Genomic DNA, 19,011 nt, shown 5'->3' with positions numbered 1-19,011 from the left:
GTGTAAGATCTGGCACATGTGCTGTTAAAGGTGTTTTCTGGGAGGAGAATACTGATGACCTCTCCTCAGGATAGTAGTAAAAAATAAAGTATTGGAATCGCACTCACCAGATCTTGCGGTCAACCGAAATGCAACAGCCCACCTGGAGTCCAAGATTCCTTAGGGCTCCCTCATATTGAATCCGAAAAAAAGCAATGGAGGCAGCATGTCCGGTAAAAAAACCCTTTAATGGGCACAGCCAAGTGAACTTAACGTGCAAAAAAGTTGTGACGTTTCGGCCGCTTCACAGCCTTTATCAAACACCTCAGGATAGGTCATAAATATCTGATTGGTGGGGGTCCGACACCTGACACCCCCACAGATAAGCTGTTTGAAGAGGCCCCCTCACAGCATAGCAGGCAGGGCGTCCTACATTGTATAGTGGCTGTGTTTGGTATTGCACCTCAAGCCACTTGAATGGCAGTGAGCTTTGTCTAGGCCATGTGACCGGTGAAGGTGACATCACTGGCTAAGCAAGAGGCTGTGGTGGTCAGCGGAGAGCCGTGGCCTCTTTAACAGCTGATCGCCAGGGTTACCAGGAATCGGACCCTCACTAATCACATATTGATGACCTATCCCGAGGACAGGCCATCAATATTAAAGTCTTGGACAACCCCTTTAAGTCACAAGAAAACTATATAAAATGCATGTGCCATATAAAAGGTCAGAGCCAAACCCGGACATACCCATTTTCCCCCAGGCAGCCCCCCTGAATCGCGCAGGTCAAAGGCCTTTTTAGAAGATGCGGTGTCGTACCAGGCTCTCCATAGGGACTGCTAGGCGGAGGCTTCTGTCCAGCAGTGAGCCCAGTGACGTCACCGGCAGTAATGGGCGGGCTTTAGCGTTGCCCTAGTCTTTAAAACGGTTAGGGCAGCTCTAAAGCCGGCCCATCAGTGCCAGTAATGTCACCGGGAATACTGCTAGGCGGAATGGAGTCCTTTTTTTTATTTATTTTTGTTTATATAATATGAAATATTCCATTTATTGCTTATATCAGGTGGTTAACCCCTATATGCAATAGAATAGTATAGCCCGTGTATCAGTCCTATGTAATGCATCCATGGCCTTGAAGCATCAGTCTCTTCACATCACACAATCCCTGGCATTCAGTAGGCAGCAGTGTTACATGACATACATCTGCTGGGTCCAGGGGCAGAGTGGCCATAGACCTTACAGGGAAAATTCTCAGTGGGCTGATGCACAGGAGGCCGCCCAATCCCCCATCTCACCTCCTAGGTGTACTTCTCCAAATTTTAATCAGAGACAACTCGAGGAGGACAGAAAATGACATCTATTGATGGCCACCATAGAGGGACAGCTTTTGGGCAAATATATATTGTGCTGCACAGTGGCACATGTCTCTGGCACTATGGTATTGCAGTGGTGGAATCATGATTTCTTAGTGTGGTTATTAGAGTAAGTCAATCACTGTGCGTCTACACGTGCCTGTCTCTAGGTGATTATTAAAATGGCTGCCTGTCTCTAGGTGATTATTAAAATGGCTGCCTGTCTCTAGGTGATTTATAAAATGGCTGCCTATCTCTAGGTGATTTATAAAATGGCTGCCTGTATTTAGGTGATTATTCAATTGGCTGTCTATCTCTAGGTGATTTATAAAATGGCTTCCTATCTCTAGGTGATTTATAAAATGGCTGCCTATCTCTAGGTGATTATTCAATTGGCTGTCTATCTCTAGGTGATTTATAAAATGGCTGTCTGTCTCTAGGTGATTTATAAAATGGCTGTCTGTCTCTAGGTGATTTATAAAATGGCTGCCTGTCTCTAGGTGATTCATAAAATGGCTGCCTATCTCTAGGTGATTTATAAAATGGCTGTCTGTCTCTAGGTGATTTATAAAATGGCTGCCTGTCTCTAGGTGATTCATAAAATGGCTGCCTATCTCTAGGTGATTTATAAAATGGCTGTCTGTCTCTAGGTGATTTATAAAATGGTTGCCTGTCTCTAGGTGATGTTATGTTGTCAAGTTTAGTGTAAAAAAACAGACACAACACACACAGATCTGCTTCCACTCAGACACTGCCAGACATGATGGGGAATGTCCGGGTATAAGGCAGGATTGGTTGGAGATTCGTCAGTTTCTAAACTCTATATTGGGCTTCCTCGGCTTGTTCGGACGAGTAACTGACTTCATTCCCACCAAACATGGCAGGAAATGACACCATATTATAATGTTTTGTTCTGTGAAAACTGTCCTTCTGAACTCGAAGCCCCCCAAAAAATCCTCACTTTAAATCAGTGGATACAGCAGATTAACATATGCAGCGAGAGGGGCCCCTGACCATGTCTTGGAAAGTTGGGATCCATGGCTACAAGCTCAGACTGTAGGCAAAAAGGGCAGCGCAGGTGCCCAAAACAACCGTCGCCTATTCCGTGCCCCGTGTCTTGTACCACTATGGCGTTTTTTATTGACACTATGAACTAGAGGAAGACGTTTTCAGTAGCTCGTGCTGTGATTTTATTTCCTTTTGTTACATTTTATATGGATGGTTTATAGCGTTGAGCACCAGACCACTGTTTACGCTCACTCCGTGTCAGGAGTTGGTCTGTTTGACTATTTGCGCAGCTGCGGCAATCGTTTCATTTTTACATTACAAGCTCAAACTGGGATTGTCTTAAACACAGGAGAGTATTTCGCGGAGCGTGAATACGTTTGTATTCTGATACTGTTTGGGGCCTGGACACCTCATTGTAGGGCTCCGTGGGTTACCTTGGTTCAGGCTCTTAGTATTATTGTTGCCTCATTCTCTAAGTCTGAATTGATTGAATGCCGCTCATCACTCGTTTGACCAGTCACAGTTTTGTTCCGTTTAAAAATTTCAATAAAAAATAAACAAGAAAAAAATGTCATGCAATGATCGGCATTCGGCACTACACCCTGATAATGCTGCCCACTGACCTAGAAGAAACGTCTCCCGTAAGGTCGCTGTGATGGAAAGGACCAGTAGATGCTCCGGAACCTTTTTTAAGCCATTTTCCATCGGTGATTTGAAAAATGTGTTCATGTAAGTGCGCCTGTCCCACACATGACACACGCAATAGAAGACCCCCCCCCCACGTGTGTTCTGTGCGTACCGCGAGGACGGGCAAGAGAATAAAAAACCCGGAGGAGGGAGCAGACTGTATGAATGAGTTTACTTAAAGGGGTTACCCCCATATGCCGGGGCCCCTCACACAGATTGTACTTACCACGCTCCCCGGCACCCGCATTACACATTTTGGACAAATAAACAACTTAAAAATATGATTTCTGAAAAATGACTCTGAGGACAGATTTATTTTAAAAAACAGGAGCAGAAAACATATGAGGCGCGCAGCCAGGAGATGCAATCAGTCACATAGGCACAAATCTGATGCCAGGATCTGTTTAAGAAACTTGGGGAAATGAAGGGGTTTCCAGGACTTCCTGGTGGCCTCTCCTCTGGATAGGTCATCAATGTCGGATCTGTGGGGGGCCCTGACACCCTGCACCCCCCACCACTCAGCTGCTCGGAGCAGCCCCCAGAACTAGCACTTTGAATTGAGCCAGAAGAACCGCCCTGTTCAACGTATAATGTCTGCACCCAGTTACTGCAGATCATCTCCCTTTTAAGTGAATAAGAAATGAGCTGCAGTAATCCAAAAGCTTATACTGCCAGCTCCATTCAAAGTGCCGGTTCCAGAACCAGTGGATAACTCAATATGTGGGGCCCGGGAAATCCCTTTAAATCCGCTGCCGCTCCAGCACCACCACTCGGGTGATCTCTGCCGGCCCAGCAGTAATGACGTCACATACATCATTCATGTGAACACTGTAGCCAATCACTGGCCTTAGCAGGCAAATATCTCCTCTGAGGCCAGTGATTGGCGATAGCGATCACATGAATGATGTACGTGATTTCTGGGAATTATGGGTTATTTCACTATTTTATTCTATTTCCTGCATTGCCTCAAACAAGTCCTTTAATAATAGTTTTTCACTAAACGGTCTGTACTCTTGACTTTTTGCCTGGCCGTGGCTGCATGTACACAGTGTACCCCTGGGTCATCCCACACCTGTCCATCCCTCCATACAATGGTCCTTTGGCCCCTTCACCCAGTAGTCACTATGTGGCTGCAATGTGTACACACGGCCACAGCCAGCCACGGGGCTCCAGGTAACAAAAATCTATTATAAAGCACAATATGGCCACTAACTGCTGCTGAGAAACCAGGATTCACTCCGGGACATCTCACATAAGCTTATATGATAATAAATGAGCCAAGTGTCTATCACATCTTAATTGGACTGTAGACACATCACCAATGGTTCAGGTTAGGAGATATTGAATATTTTCTTTAAGCTGAGAAGAGCCTGTTCTTTGGTTATTTTCTTCCAGTTGGACGGCAGATCAGCCGGATTTGCATTAAACTCAGAAGCAAGCTTTTTATTGAACTGTGCGAAAATGTATTTCCAGTAATCGGAGGACTCAATGCTGGGGTCGGGTTGGATGGACCAGTCTGGATAGTAAGTGCGGTATTCTTTGTATGGATGAAATTCACAATTTGTGTCTGAATTCCGAAATTTGGCTTCAGATACAACATCAGTGGTACATATTTCTACGACCAGTTTATTATTTCTACGTTTTCTACATTTCCCAAGTCCTTGAGGTCTATGGATAGATGCAAAGTGCTCCTTGTGGTCACCACCTCCAGCCTCACAGGGAACTCTACAGAATGGACACTGATGTCCACATCCAAACACTTTCTTCAACAACTCATCCTGAGGCTTCAGTGTGACTCTGGAAAGTATGGACTCCAAACTCATAGACCTCAACTCTGACAAGATTTGCTTCTCTGTATCTGTTATGAAGGACTGAACATCTAAGGAAAACTGCCCAACGTCTGAGGTATTACTGAAAACAATAACTTTTAGCTCCTTCTGTGAAATCACTAAATCAGTTTGTAAGTGATCACAGAAATGTGTTAAAAATTGTGAGATAGTTGTGCTGGCCAGACTTGTCTCATCCTGGAGAACTTTTTGGACTTTCTCACAAATGGAGCTCAAAATGTTTTCATGAAATTCCATCAAACTTAAAGGATTGTTATATTTTTCAGAGAGGTAATTTTTTATCCACTCCTTTGAAAATTTCTTATATGAGTGAAGATATTGTACGTATTTCTGGAAAGACATATACACCAGCAAATCTTCCAGCAGAGTATACTGGAAAAAAGTTCTAGTGCTAAATATCTTATTGTCAGAACTATGTAAGATGTCGTCCACTATTCTTTCTCCGAGATGACTGAAAGCATACTGGGTGATAGCTGGTTTCAGACACTGCTCACAGAACTGTTTGGCTCGGCTCTGACTTTTATCTTTTTCATTGAATATATTAAGAAATGTCAAGAAATACTGAGATTTTAGTTCTTCAAGACAATTCCTTGGATCATTCTTCTGGACAAACCTATCATGCATCTCCTGAAATGTTCTAAATGCTTTTCCAAAGATGAAGAGTTTGATATCCAGCTCAAACTCTGACGAGAAGTGGAGAATTTTAGTTTCTTTTTGTCTAAGTTCTTTATTGATCATCTGCAGAAGTTCCTGGCAGTAAGTGTCATCATAGTCCGCATCACTGTTCATCTTCTTTTTGATGTAGCTATCACACAACTCTATCAATGAGTTGGCAAATTCTTCATACTTGATAAATAATTCATTACCATACCAAACTTTAGACCACCAGTGGTGATCTATGTACTTTTTATCCATCTTCCATTGTTTATAGGTTGATATCTCCTTTATTTTTACTAACTTTTCATTTATAGCAGATCCTCTTGTGCTGAGGTCATTTTTCACAAGATGTAACATAGATTGATTTACATTATATTTTTTAATTCTTCCAGTCTGAACAGTTGACATTGTCTTATCCCACATGGTCTCAAATTGCTGTTCTATTTCTAGATTAGTCATTTTATGTTTCTTGTGTCTTCCAGCTTCCAGAAGTTCTGTAATCTTCTCTTCTATAACCTGTTGGTATGTACTTAGGATGCTCTGAACCTCAAATCTTCCTTTCTGGAGAGAAACAGCATTGTCATATTTGCCGATGGCCTTTCTTTCGAGCTCCTTTTTTAGAAAGTTTACACTCACCCTAAAATCTTCTCGATATCGTTCTACAAGGTGAACATTTTCTGTCTTATTTTCAAAGTAATTTTCTAGTTCTTCCAGCATCTTGCTTTCTCCCTCAAGCAGCAGCTGCTGAAGATCACACATAGATTTCTCATGTGTTTCTTTATCCAAAGATTCTGCAATGTGATTTTTTATCTTATTTTCTGTAATATTGATCCATTTGTTCACATTTTTTTGGAATTCCCATTCCCACAGAGAGAACTGCATTGACAGTTTACCATATGCATCTGCTACTAGACTATTCCTAAAACTAAAGATGAATTTCTCATGTTTTACAGCATTCCACAAACTTTCCACCCATTTAATAAAGTTCTGAATATTACAAGGAGAATCCTGGGTTTTCATGAACGCAAACAAGTCCTGCTTCAGCTTATAAACATTTTCACTGTAACCAAAGTTTACTGGAGCCATTGGAGGGACTCCTTGCCATAAGCCTGGTATATACCAGTTGTGCTTCTCGAGATTATAGTCCATCACGTCACTGAAACTTGTGATTCCTATTTTATTTTCCATTCTTGCAGCCACTTGAGTCATTTCATTCAGCTGTTCTAGAAGTTTCTTCCTGTCTCTCATATTCTTGTCATGGGCGGAAACATCACTCACATTCTGATGGACAAACTGACAGTTGGGTTTCTTTCCTATCTCTTTCATCCGTAGAAATGCATGGACCACCATCTGCAAAATATCTCTCATTTCTGAGGTATTTTCCATGGCCATGTTGACTATGGTGATGTCACTCAACCCAACCACTAATGTGGCTAATTCATTGTCATGTTCATAGCTTCCCTCCAGAGAAGCCAATTCAGGAGCTTTCAACCCTTCAGTGTCAATCACTAGAATAAATTCACAACCAATCTCATCCTGGAAGCTCTCCTTCATTTTAATAAGGGTCATGAAGGCTCCTCGTGTACATCGTCCACTGGCCACAGGGAACTGTAGACCAAACATGGTGTTCAGAAGGGTGGACTTCCCTGTACTCTGCACTCCCAGCACAGTTATCACTCTTATCCTACATTGTCCTCCGGTCTTCTTATCCAGCGCAGTCAGGACATCAGTTATCCACTGTAAGGGAATGTTGGAAGCATCTCCATCAATCAGCTCCAATGGGAATCCATCAAGAAGAAGGTCAGAGGCAATATTTGGCAATCCAGCAAACTGTATTCTGTTTTCAGGAAGTAATCCTTGTTTTTTCATGGAGTATTCAGCTTCATAAAACTGCCCCAACTCACGGAGAAAATGTTCTACCCCCAGAGAACTATCTGAGATTTTTTGGTCTATATTTTTGAGTTCCTCTAGATTATTGGACTTATTGCTACATTTGTCCTTGTATTCTGCTTGCAATGCAGACACATTATTTCTAGATATTGACTCCAGTTCTAGTTTCATCCATTTCAGGAAAAATTGTCGCTCAGCCTGAGATAAATGAGTGATTGCATTAATAAACAGCATTATGCCATCAGATAAATCGTGTTCATTCTGTTCCTTGTGTAGACAGGTGCGCTTCTCTATGAGTTCAGCCAGATATTGCTGCACATCCTTCCCCTCTAGGTTCGTCATCCTACAAAGTTCTTTTTCTATCTTAGACAACTTCTTCCATAAATCCCCTTGTAGGTTTAGTGTTGTCTTCTTATATTCTTCCACATTGTTTATGACAGAAGTAATATTTACAGCACACGCTCTTGCTTTTTGACACTCAGCCAAGTCTTCATCTACATCAATATAAAGTCCATATTTTTGTGTTTTTAGTTTTTCTAAAGATGTTTTTCTATTATGTTCCTTTAAGAACTGCTCAATGCTGTTCTGAATGTTTTTAACAAATTCCGCATCATTTGATTTACTTCGTTTTATTATAAATTGCTTTTTGCTGACTTTTAAATTTTCTATTACATTATTTAAATGTTTCTGTGTCTCTGAGTTGACATCTTTTCCGGGGCCTGGACTGACAATGAAATAAAACTTGGTGTCATTGGGACTTACGGATGATAATAATCGGAGCTGTCTCTCACACATGCTCTCAAGAAATACAAAGGTGGCCGATGAGATTTGAATGAGAAATTCAAACTGTTCCCAGTTGGACTCCAGGTCTCCACGTAGGTTGGCCACAGCAATAGGCTCTGAGAAAACATCTGATTTCCCACAAGGAAAGTACCAGGACATCTCCACCAGCCCATCAGATATCTTCCTCTCAATGTTCCCTCCTTCCATGTTGTCATGTATGAAGAAGTCATGATGTTGTTGAGCTGGGTTCAGGACCTGGTTTAATATTTTAGATTTAGATAATTTATTTGGCCCCAGCCTGACGAAAGAGAACATCGGCATTTCAATATTCACCACGTTGTCTTCTCTGAAGCCTTTACAGTTGGCCAGTGACTGAGGTCTCCACTTCTTCACTATGTCTCTCATTGCCCAAAGCATGAAGGTGCTGTTAGGACCATCACCAGCAGGAAGCAAGAGAGGAACAGCAAACTGACAAACTGACATTTTAGTTACAATTTCTTGCTGTAAAAACAGGTCTGAACAATGAAGGAGAGCACAGAGAACATCAAGTGGATGGATGGAACATGAAGTGTCTTCTTCCTCTTCTTCATTCACAGAAAAAAACAGTTCACTAACTCGATCTGATTCTTCTTTAGTTGACTGTTTCTGGCATTGAATGTTTCGTGCTGTTCTGTTCAGCCCTATAATTTTGGTCAAGAAATGCCAGGGGATATCTGGAATATTCTGGGGTTGGTCAATGAAAAGATTGTCTGTTCCAATGCTAAGTACATCTCCCAAGGTTAACTTTGAATCCAGATGTTTTTTCAAGCTCAGTTGTTGGACCAGTTCCTGAAAATTTCTAGCCCGGTCTGTGGAAAGAGCATAACAAAAACATGACTTCAGAATTGCAATAGAAAAAAAAATGTACTGTTTCTGCACAAACTATCTCTCTTAATTGGCTGCTGTTGAGATTCCACCACATCCAATATTCCCCTATACGAATTCTCCCGGAGTCTGTTCCTTCGATAGTCCAGCTGTGGTAAAAGCTCCAATTGCTTGGCTCAATCCCGGAGTCCTTTAGAGGCAGTTTAGTTCTTTCTTTCAGATGGAAGCGCACCCCGGCCGGCAGCACGCCTCCTGTTTGATGCTCGCGCTCCTTTGTGGAGCGGGGTTACGTCACCTAAGCACGGCTACGAAAGCTGAAATGGGAAAAAATCCAACGCGTTTACTGCTCCTCTATATAAGTCCTAGCCAGGTTCCTGGGTGGAGTTATAGAAATCCATTTCAGTTGTCTCTGTATACACATTTGTGACCCTTTTAGTTGTCAAAAGCAAACTGTAACCTTCTCTATACCACATACAGAAGACTCTTTCCATTTCCCCCCATGTACCTCAGAATAGTGTCTCGATACAGGGTGCTGTAGAACATAGACAAGAGGACATCGTTTTTAATTAGAGGGACAAAGGTTTAACAGTGATATCAGGAAGTATTACTTTACTGAGAGAGTAGTGGATGCATGGAATAGCCTTCCTGCAGAAGTGGTAGCTGCAAATACAGTGGAGGAGTTTAAGCATGCATGGGATAGGCATAAGGCCATCCTTCATATAAGATAGGGCCGGGGCTATCCATAGTATTCAGTATATTGGGCAGACTAGATGGGCCAAATGGTTCTTATCTGCCGACACATTCTAGGTTTCTATGCTCTTCATATTTTCGTTCACACGTTCTTTTAGGGTCTTTTTGTTCTACCTACATAACATTTCTCACATGGGCATGTTATTAAATATATGACCCCTTTAGTATGACATGTAATATGTTGTTTTATTGTCTGTTTGTAAAGGCCTTCTTTATCTTTTATTTCATAGACTGGTTTTGTAAGACAATTTACGGCAGCTCATCCATTTTTTACAAGGAAGAAAACCTTTTGAGATCCCTATATTGCTACTCGTGGTTTTTACTGTTTTAACAGTTGGTGCGATCATATTGCCTATATTTGGAGCTTTTTTTTAAATATGAATCAGGGATTTTATCGAATCTGTGCAATTTAGGGAGGCCGTAGAATAGGGCAATAGATGGATGTCGATTCATAATGAAAGATGCTTCATTTGTATTTAACATCTGTGCTATTTTTCCCTCTTAACTAATTCCTCCAAGTCTTTTGGGAAAATGTTGGTGGGATCTTGTTTCAATTTTTTGTCTGTCCGCGTGTCCCCCAATCATTTAAGAGCCTCTTTATTGTAGGATTCTTTATTTAAAACAAGTATTCCCCCCCCCCCCCCCCTTTATCTGGGGGACGGATAATATTGTGATTTTGTTGCATACTAGCGATAGCTTTTTTTTCTTTTAATGTTAAATTATTATTACTACCTTTATACACTGTACGAATATTAGTTTTACGAATGTCGCTAATCACCATATTTAGAAAATTTTCATAGATTCAGAATATTCATGTCAAGCGTGAAAATGAGATTTTGCCTTAAGGTTGGTATGTATGTTTGCCCCTGGATCAGCGGGAGTAGTACTGGCAGTTTTTTGTTTCGGCTTTTTAATATTGTATTTTTTTTTAAAGCTAATTTCCGCATACATTTTCTAATGCCAATAAATGCTTCAAACTTATTGGACCCTTTTGTGGGGGCAAATTTTAAGCCCTCTTGCAACAGGGAACACTCTCCCTCAGATAATATATGGCTACTTAAGTTATAGATTTTTTGTTGCTGCTGTTGGGAGTGGTTCTTCCCTGTTGAGCAATCAGATTTTCTTTGATCTTCTTTTATTTTGCCCCCCTACATCCTCTCTTCCACTTTTTCTAACTCTTGCTTGAAAAAAATTCCTTTTAATATTTTTTTTTACTGCTGTTTTAGGTATATAAATTTTCTTTTTTGTTGGTATAAATCAGATTTCTTTTTTATCACTAATTGAGCATGATGTAGACAGTAATAAAATGAATAAACAAAATAATAGTAATAATACAACAATAATTCCTACAATTATTTCAGGTTGCAATAATCAATCCAGTATACTTAGAAATACAGTTAAAAAACACTGAGATCTCCTCCGTCGGGATAAAATCATCGGAGGACAGATTCCAGAAAATGCAATATATAAAGTAGGAGGGCACTCAAATATCTGACAACATCCACAGCAGGATATCAGTAATCCTAATTTATTTTATTGCATAAAACTATCGCCAGGTGGGCCTATAAGTCACTTGTAAATGTCCGCACTAGATCACCCGTTTGGGCGTACACATACAGTAGGAATATATATGTATGGGTGTTCCGCCATCACTCAAAAACGCAACCATCGTTTTCAACAAAACTTGGTATACACATCCCTTGCTACCTGGAAAGAAATCTTGTGGGGGCACAACTCTCTAGGATGTACAGTTCCTGAGATATTCCCAAAAAATGCAAATGTGGCACATCACATGACCTACATTAGCCAATAGAAGCCTGCAGGTCTTTCTCTTCATATCCCAACTGCCACACACACGGTCACATGTCCCTTATCAGCCAATAGAAGCTTGCAGGCCCTTAGTCTCCACATACACACAGTTTTACACCAGGTTTCCATAACAACCCAGCCATTTTTCTCTCTGCTGTAGGCCAGCTTTAAAGGGACAGGGCGCTGCGGATGACACTGTTAAGGGAGCGGAGTGCTGTGGAGATGACAGTTCAGGGGGCAGGTAGGGTGGCCATTCAGGCCACCCTCAAAATATGGACTTAAAAAACACGCCCCCAGGTCCCGCTAAGCCACGCCCTCTACCAATACAATGGGAATTGAAAAAAATTAAGGTAAAAATCAACTTCTGTCAGCTGATTGCTGTGGAGGTCACTGTTAAGGAGATAGGGTACATTGGAGGTCACTAATGAAGGTATGACTGCTGTGGAGGTCAATGTTAAAGGGGTGGGGTACTGTAGATGTCACTGTTATAGTGGATACTGTCGATATATTTCAATGACCTACACAAACATTAAATGAAATAGATGAAATATTCCCGAGCGAAGCCGCGTCCTTCTGCTAGTAAAAGATAAAGAAGGCTTTACAAACAGACAATAAAACAACACATTACATGTCCTATATTAAATAACATGCCCATGTGAGACATTTTACATAGGTAGAACACAAAGACCCCTAAAAGAACATGTAAGGGAGCACATATATAATATAGAGCGGTATAGAGAAAGTTACAGTGACTATAAGAGGAGGAGATTTAATCAAATATCAATCGAGAGCAGAGACTAGGTGGATTTTTAATCTTAATAGTCTAGCTCCGCGAGGTCTCAATAGTGAGGTTGAATTGTTTGCTTTTGACAACTAAAAGGGCCACAAACGTGTATACAGAGACAACTGACATGGATTTCTATAACTCCATCCAGGAACCCGGCTAGGACTTATATAGAGGAGCAGTAATGGGAGAATGGTATCCCTGAGGACGAGAAGCGATACTTCTCGAAACGCGTTGGATTTTTCCATTTCAGCTTTCGTAGCCGTGCTTAGGTGACGTAACCCCGTTCCATGCCGGAGCGCGAGCATCAAACAGGAGGCGTGCTGCCGGACGGGGCACACATCCATCTGAAAGAAAGAACTGAACTGCCTCTAAAGGACTCCGGGATTGAGCCAAGCCATTGGAGCTTTTACCACAGCTGGACTATCGAAGGAACAGACCCCGGGAGAAACGAAGGTAGGAGTGATTTATATTATGAGCCAACTGCACTATTCGTATAGGGGAATATTGGATGTGGTGGAATCTCAACAGCAGCCAATTAATAGACGTTTTTTTAATTGCAATTATTTTAGTCGGTTGCGATACCGACCGTTTCTTGCAGCACTATCAGTTTGCATTGTGAAATAGCGCCAGTGATCATAATTCTTGATGACTTCAGAATTGTTCTGAATATCAACTAATGATATACCACATACTATACAGTAGATTAATAATTGGCTGACATGGCAATGGGGAACATTTAGTTTGTTGAGTTTTTCCACAAAAACAACATCTTCTACCTTCTTACATCTGAATTCTGAACTGGATTTTTTCTTTTGAGAGCCCCTGCACCCATACTACTACCCCTCCTGTCTCCATGTGCATTTCATGTCTTGACATTAAATTCATCAATTTAACCACTTAAGGACCACAGGTTTATACCCCCCTAGTGACCAGGCCCTTTTTTACAAATCGGCACTCCACAACTTTCACCGTTTATCGCTCGGTCATGCAACTTGGCACCCAAATGAATTTTACCTCCTTTTCTTCTCACTAATACAGATTTCTTTTGGTGGTATTTGATTGCTGCTGAGATTTTTTGTTTTTCTGATATTAATCAAAAAAGACCGCAATTTTCTCAAAAAAAGTGTATTTTTAACTTTTTCTGGTAAAATTGTTCAAATATAATTACATTTTTATACAAGTTTGTGTCAGAATTTATTGTGCTACATGTCTTTGATAAAAAAAATGCAATAAGTGTATATTTATTGGTTTGCGCAAATGTGAATTTCCGCATTTTGAAGTAGCTCTGACCTGTCATGTTTCCTGAGGTGCTACAATGCCAGGATAGTATAAATACCCCCCAAATGACCCCATTTTAGAAAGAAGACACCCCGAAGTATTCGCGGAGGGGCATGGTGAGTTCAGGTATGATTTAATTTTTTTTCACAAGTTAGCAGAAAATTACACTTTCTGAGGAAAAAAAAAATATAATAAAGTTTCCATTTCTGCTAACTTCTGGCAAAAAAACAAAAATCTCCCACGGACTCACTATGCCCCTCAGTGAATACCTTGGGGTATCTTCTTTCCAAAATGGGGTCATTTGTGGGGTGTGTTTACTGTTCTGGCATTTTGGGCGGAGCTAAATTGTGAGCAACCCTGTAAAGCCTAAAGGTACTCGTTGGAATTTGGGTCCCTTTGTGCATCTTGGCTGCAAAAAAGTGTCACACATGTGGTATCGCCGTGCTCAGGAGAAGTTTGGCAATGTGTTTTGGGGTGTATTTTACATATACCCACTTGCTGGGTGAGAGAAATATCTCTGTAAATTGACAACTTTGTATAAAAAATTTGAAAAAGTTGTCATTTACAGAGATATTTCTCACACACAGGATGGGTATGTGTGAAAATACACCCCAAAACACATTGCCCTACTTCTCCTGAGTACGGCGATACCAGATGTGTGACACTTTTTTGCAGCCTAGGTGCGCAAAGGGGCCCAAATTCCAAAGAGTACCTTTTAGGAGGGCATTTTTAGACATTTGGATCCCAGACTTCTTCTCATGCTTTAGGGCCCCTAAAATGCCAGGCCAGTATAAATACCCCACATGTGACCCCATTTTGGAAAGAAGACACCCCAAGGTATTCAATGAGGGGCATGGCGAGTTCATAGAAGATTTTTTTTTTTTTGCACAAGTTAGCAGAAATTGATTTCTTTTTTGTTTTTTCTCACAAAGTCTCACTTTCCGCTAACTTGTGACAAAAAGTTCAATCTTTTATGGACTCAATATGCCCCTCAGCGAATTACCTTGGGGTGTCTTCTTTCCAAGATGGGGTCATTTGTGGGGTGTTTGTACTGCCCTGGCATTTGAGGGTCTCCGCAATCATTACATGTATGGCCAGCATTAGGAGTTTCTGCTATTCTCCTTATATTGAGCATACAGGTAATGAGATTTTTTTTTCCGTTCAGCCTCTGAGCTGAAAGAAAAAATGAACGGCACAGATTTCTTCATTCGCATCGATCAATGTGGATGAAAAAATCTGTGCCAAAAAAAAAAAAGGAGGGGAAAGGCGTCTGCCAGGACATAGGAGCTCCGCCCAACATCCATACCCACTTAGCTCGTATGCCCTGGCAAACCCGATTTCTCCATTCACATCAATCGATGTGGATGAATAAATCATTGCCAGAATTATAATTTTTTTATATACAAAGTGTTTGCCAAAGCATAGGAACGCCGCCTCCTCCTCAGCTCGTATGCCTCGGCAAACGTATCTGTTACTGCAGAGGAGAAAATCCCGTCTTGCAGCGCCGCATACACCGACTTGTGTGTAATCTGACAGCAACGCAATGCTTCTGTCAGAATGCACATCAGTGCTGCAGCTAGTCGATCGGTTGGTCCTCCTAGAAGGTAAAAAAAAAGACCAGGCAGCAATGCAATAAATTAATTAACATCAACTTTTATAAACTTTATATAACATTTGAAACAGAACATTAACTTTTTTGCTTACCTTTTTTTATTTTTTTTTTTACCTTTATAGGACAAACCTCTCCTTCATCATGGGACAATGTGCAAAGCGCAAATCGCCCAGAGATGTGGCGAAGTACATTATGCACTTTGTCCCAGGTGAAAGGAGAGGTTTGTGGCAGCTCTGTGTGAAAGGGCCCTAAGACCTGTGTGCCTGTCCTGTGGCACGTGATCCCTACATTAATAGTGTACGGTGGTGTCACGTCTTATTCCACCCCTGCTACAGACACGACATCTTTTTCTTGGGGAAGGCTGAGTTGGGGTACCAGGATAGACACTTGGGAAGTGTCTGCCATGTAGCCGGCTCACTACATCAGGGACTTGGGGCACGGACCCTCCTGGATACAGGAGTTCCGAAATGATCTCTTCCTGGAATTTTAGGAAGGCTCCCGTTCTCCCAGCCTTACTGTAGAGAACAAAACTATTATATGCAGCCAATTTAATTAAATAAACAGACACCTTCTTATACCAGCGTCTGGTGCGGCGGGACACTAAATAGGGAGCCAACATCTGGTCATTGAAGTCCACCCCTCCCATATGAGGGTTATAGTCGTGGACAGAGAGGGGTTTCTCAATGACTCCAGTTGCCCTTTCAATTTGTACTGTCGTGTCTGCGTGAATGGTGGACAGAAGGTAAACGTCCCTCTTGTCCCTCCACTTCACCGCGAGCAGTTCTTGGTCACACAAGGCAGCCCTCTCCCCCCTTGCAAGTCAGGTATTAACGAGCCGTTGGGGTAAGCCCCGGCGACTAGGTCGTGCGGTGCCACAGCATTGAATTCCAACTAGATGTAAGTGCCGAAAGAGGGCCACGCTTGTGTAAAAATTGTCCACGTATAAGTGGTACCCCTTGTGGAGTAAGGGTGACACCAAGTCCCAGACAATCTTGCAACTGCTCCCCAGGTAGTCAGGACATCCAACCGGCTCCAGTTTTGAGTCTTTTCCCTCATAGACCCTAAAACGATATGTATAGCCTGTGGCCCTTTCACAGAGCTTATACAGTTTGACCCCATACCGGGCGCGCTTGCTGGCGATGTACTGTTTGATGCCAAGGCGCCCGGTAAAATATACAAGGGACTTGTCTATGCAGATGTTCTGATTGGGGGTATAGCTATCTGCAAACCTGGATGACAAACGGTCTATGAGGGGCCGAATTTTGTGGAGCCGGCATAAGCAGGGTGGCCTCATGGATGACAGATTTTATTGTCAGCAAAATGCATAAAGCGCATGATGCCCTCCAAATGTGCCCTGGACATAGCAGAGAACATGGGCATGTAATGTATTGGGTCTTTAGACCAATAGGACCCCAATACATTTTTTTTAGTTAGACCCATGCTGAGGATAAGGCCCAAAAATATTTTAAATTCAGAAACTGTGACTGGTTTCCACCAGTAAGGCTGGGCATAGAAGCTTTCCGGATTGGCGGTAATAAACTGTGTGGCGTAGCGGTTGGTTTCTGCCACAACTAAGTCATAGAGATCCGCGGTGAAGAACAGCTCAAAAAACTGAAGGGCCGATCCTAAATGAGCTGTCTCCACGCAAACTCCAGACTGGGCGGTGAAAATGGGCAATACGGGTGCGGCGGAAGCAGGGGATTGCCATTTTGGGTTTGCCAGCACCTCTGGGAGACTAAGGGTTCTACGGCCCTGTGAACGTGGTGGCTGCAACGGGGGAGTTGCTGCACGTGCCAATGTACCAGCTTGAACTGGCCTTCTGGTGTTCGCCACTTCACCAGGGAATACGGCAGTGCTGGTAGAGGGTCCAGGATGGGCTGCGCTGCTGGTTTATGCCGCACCATAAACAAGATCAGCGCTTGCACCACTCTGCTGCAAATGAGGCTCATCACGCGGAGTAGGCAGAACTCTTACATGGGATCGGGTACGCCTGACCATAGCAGGGACCTCTACCTCGTCATCTTCACTAGCGGTTAGAGTGCCACTGCTGTCTACAGGTTCATATTCTGAACCACTGGATTCAGCGGGTGAGGCGTCCCCAATCGCTTTCATCCATCACGGCCAGATGCACAAGATCAGGCCTGATCGGGCGAACACTGCGTTTTTTGTAGAGCCTAAGGTGACTCTAATGTACTGATATAGATCTGATTGCGATCAGTCTTGATTACTTACAGATACTATATAGTACTAGTGCTGATTAGCGACAGCGATGACGCTAATCAGCGACTAATCGGTGACTGGAGTGGGCTGGGCGCTAACTACCTAACAAGTAGCTAAGTAACTGGCGGTGATAAGGGACCCTTACAGGGGGGTGATCAATGACAGGGGGGTGACAGGGGGTGATCAGGGAGTCTATATGGGGTGATCAGGGGTTAATAAGGGGTTAATAAGTGACAGGGGGGGGGTGTAATGTGTGTGTGGTGCTTGGTACTACTTACAGAGCTACCTGTGTCCTCTGGTGGTCGATCCAAGCAAAAGGGACCACCAGAGGACCAGGTAGCAGGTATATCAGACGCTATATACCTACTACAGCCTGCCAGCCAATGATCAGTGCTGGCAGGCTGTAGTTCAACTTGTGAACTGCGCAATCCTGTAAACGCGCGCTCCTGTGAGCGCGTGTTCACAGGAAATCTAAGGTCTTACAAGATGACGCCAATAGGCGTCATTGAGACCTGAGAGCGCTGCCGTCCGGACGTGAGACAAAAAAATGTTTTGTCTCACTCCCATTTCTTCTTGTTGCATGTTGAAGCTCTACATGGAACCTTGTTAAGATCCAACAATGTAAAATATGATTTTTTTGCCATTTTTCAAGTGGTCTTAAACTTTTGATCAGGACTGTATGTAGTTACCGTGCATGCATGTGTAAATTGTAAGAGTCTATATAATTGTATTGCACATACATCACACATGTACTATCCGTGTATTGACCCACTGCCTGACGTCAGCTAAAGAGCATCCTGGGATTATGAAGCTCAGAGATTCTCTTTAGTAATATCTTATGTGTATAAAGTATTTCTTTACACCCCACCCTACGTACACATCCACATCCTCCCCACCCTACACACACACCCACATGCTTGTCATATGATAAAGGCAGGGTACTCACTATCCTGGAAGTGTAGAGACACCCGAGACAATGGTGGAAATCTGGGAATCATGTTCTCCAGATGATCAAGGAACGTCATACAGGCCTCTTCTCCCTTGTGAAGAATCAGCTCAATCAGACGGAGCGTTTTCTCTGTCGGGCTCGCAGCTCCACACAGAACTCTATACTCTTCATAGGTTATGAGCTGGAGGGAGTCCACTTCATCCATGAAACCATCCGCGTTCTCCTCAAACACCTCAGCTAATTTCCATTTCAGACGGTTAATGGTCTTTGAGGCTTTCATGATATCCGAATATTAACCTATGGAAAATGCATACTGGGTTACTTTGGATCTGGCAGTATCCATGACACGTATGACCAGGGCCAATTTTCAACAAAGTCTTCATAAATCAATAGTAAATAATATATTATATATCGACAATAATACAGCCTTCCCATAAAACTGTGGTGGAATTGTCTTCCAATTACACCCCATTTGGAATTCCTTTCCAGCTTCCATCTACATTGTATTCCATATTAAATGGTGGCATTAGAAAGTACAACTTGTC

At 42.4% G+C, this 19,011-nt stretch overlaps 1 protein-coding gene across 5 annotated transcripts in view; it reads right to left on the bottom strand.

Moving 5' to 3' along the window:
- Positions 1-1,746: 1,746 nt before the first annotated feature.
- The window catches only part of LOC122944491 (up-regulator of cell proliferation-like), a 61,027-nt gene continuing 43,762 nt past the window's right edge, over positions 1,747-19,011 (bottom strand). For 3 of the 5 annotated variants that reach the window (XM_044302832.1, XM_044302831.1, XM_044302830.1), the window contains 2 exons: positions 18,464-18,763; positions 1,748-9,045 (listed from right to left, as the gene is read on the bottom strand). In XM_044302832.1, coding sequence (XP_044158767.1) covers positions 4,352-9,045; positions 18,464-18,746 — 4,977 coding nt within the window. In that variant the 5' untranslated portion in view covers positions 18,747-18,763 and the 3' untranslated portion in view covers positions 1,748-4,351. Of the gene's footprint in view, positions 9,046-18,463; positions 18,764-19,011 lie in introns of all 5 variants that reach the window. The other 2 variants (XR_006391022.1, XM_044302829.1) reach the window with 2 other exon arrangements.

Source organism: Bufo gargarizans, chromosome 8, assembly GCF_014858855.1.
Source record: "Bufo gargarizans isolate SCDJY-AF-19 chromosome 8, ASM1485885v1, whole genome shotgun sequence".
Lineage (NCBI taxonomy): Eukaryota > Metazoa > Chordata > Amphibia > Anura > Bufonidae > Bufo > Bufo gargarizans.
The sequence above is the reverse complement of the archived record's forward strand: the minus strand, read 5'-3'. Positions and strand labels throughout refer to the sequence as shown.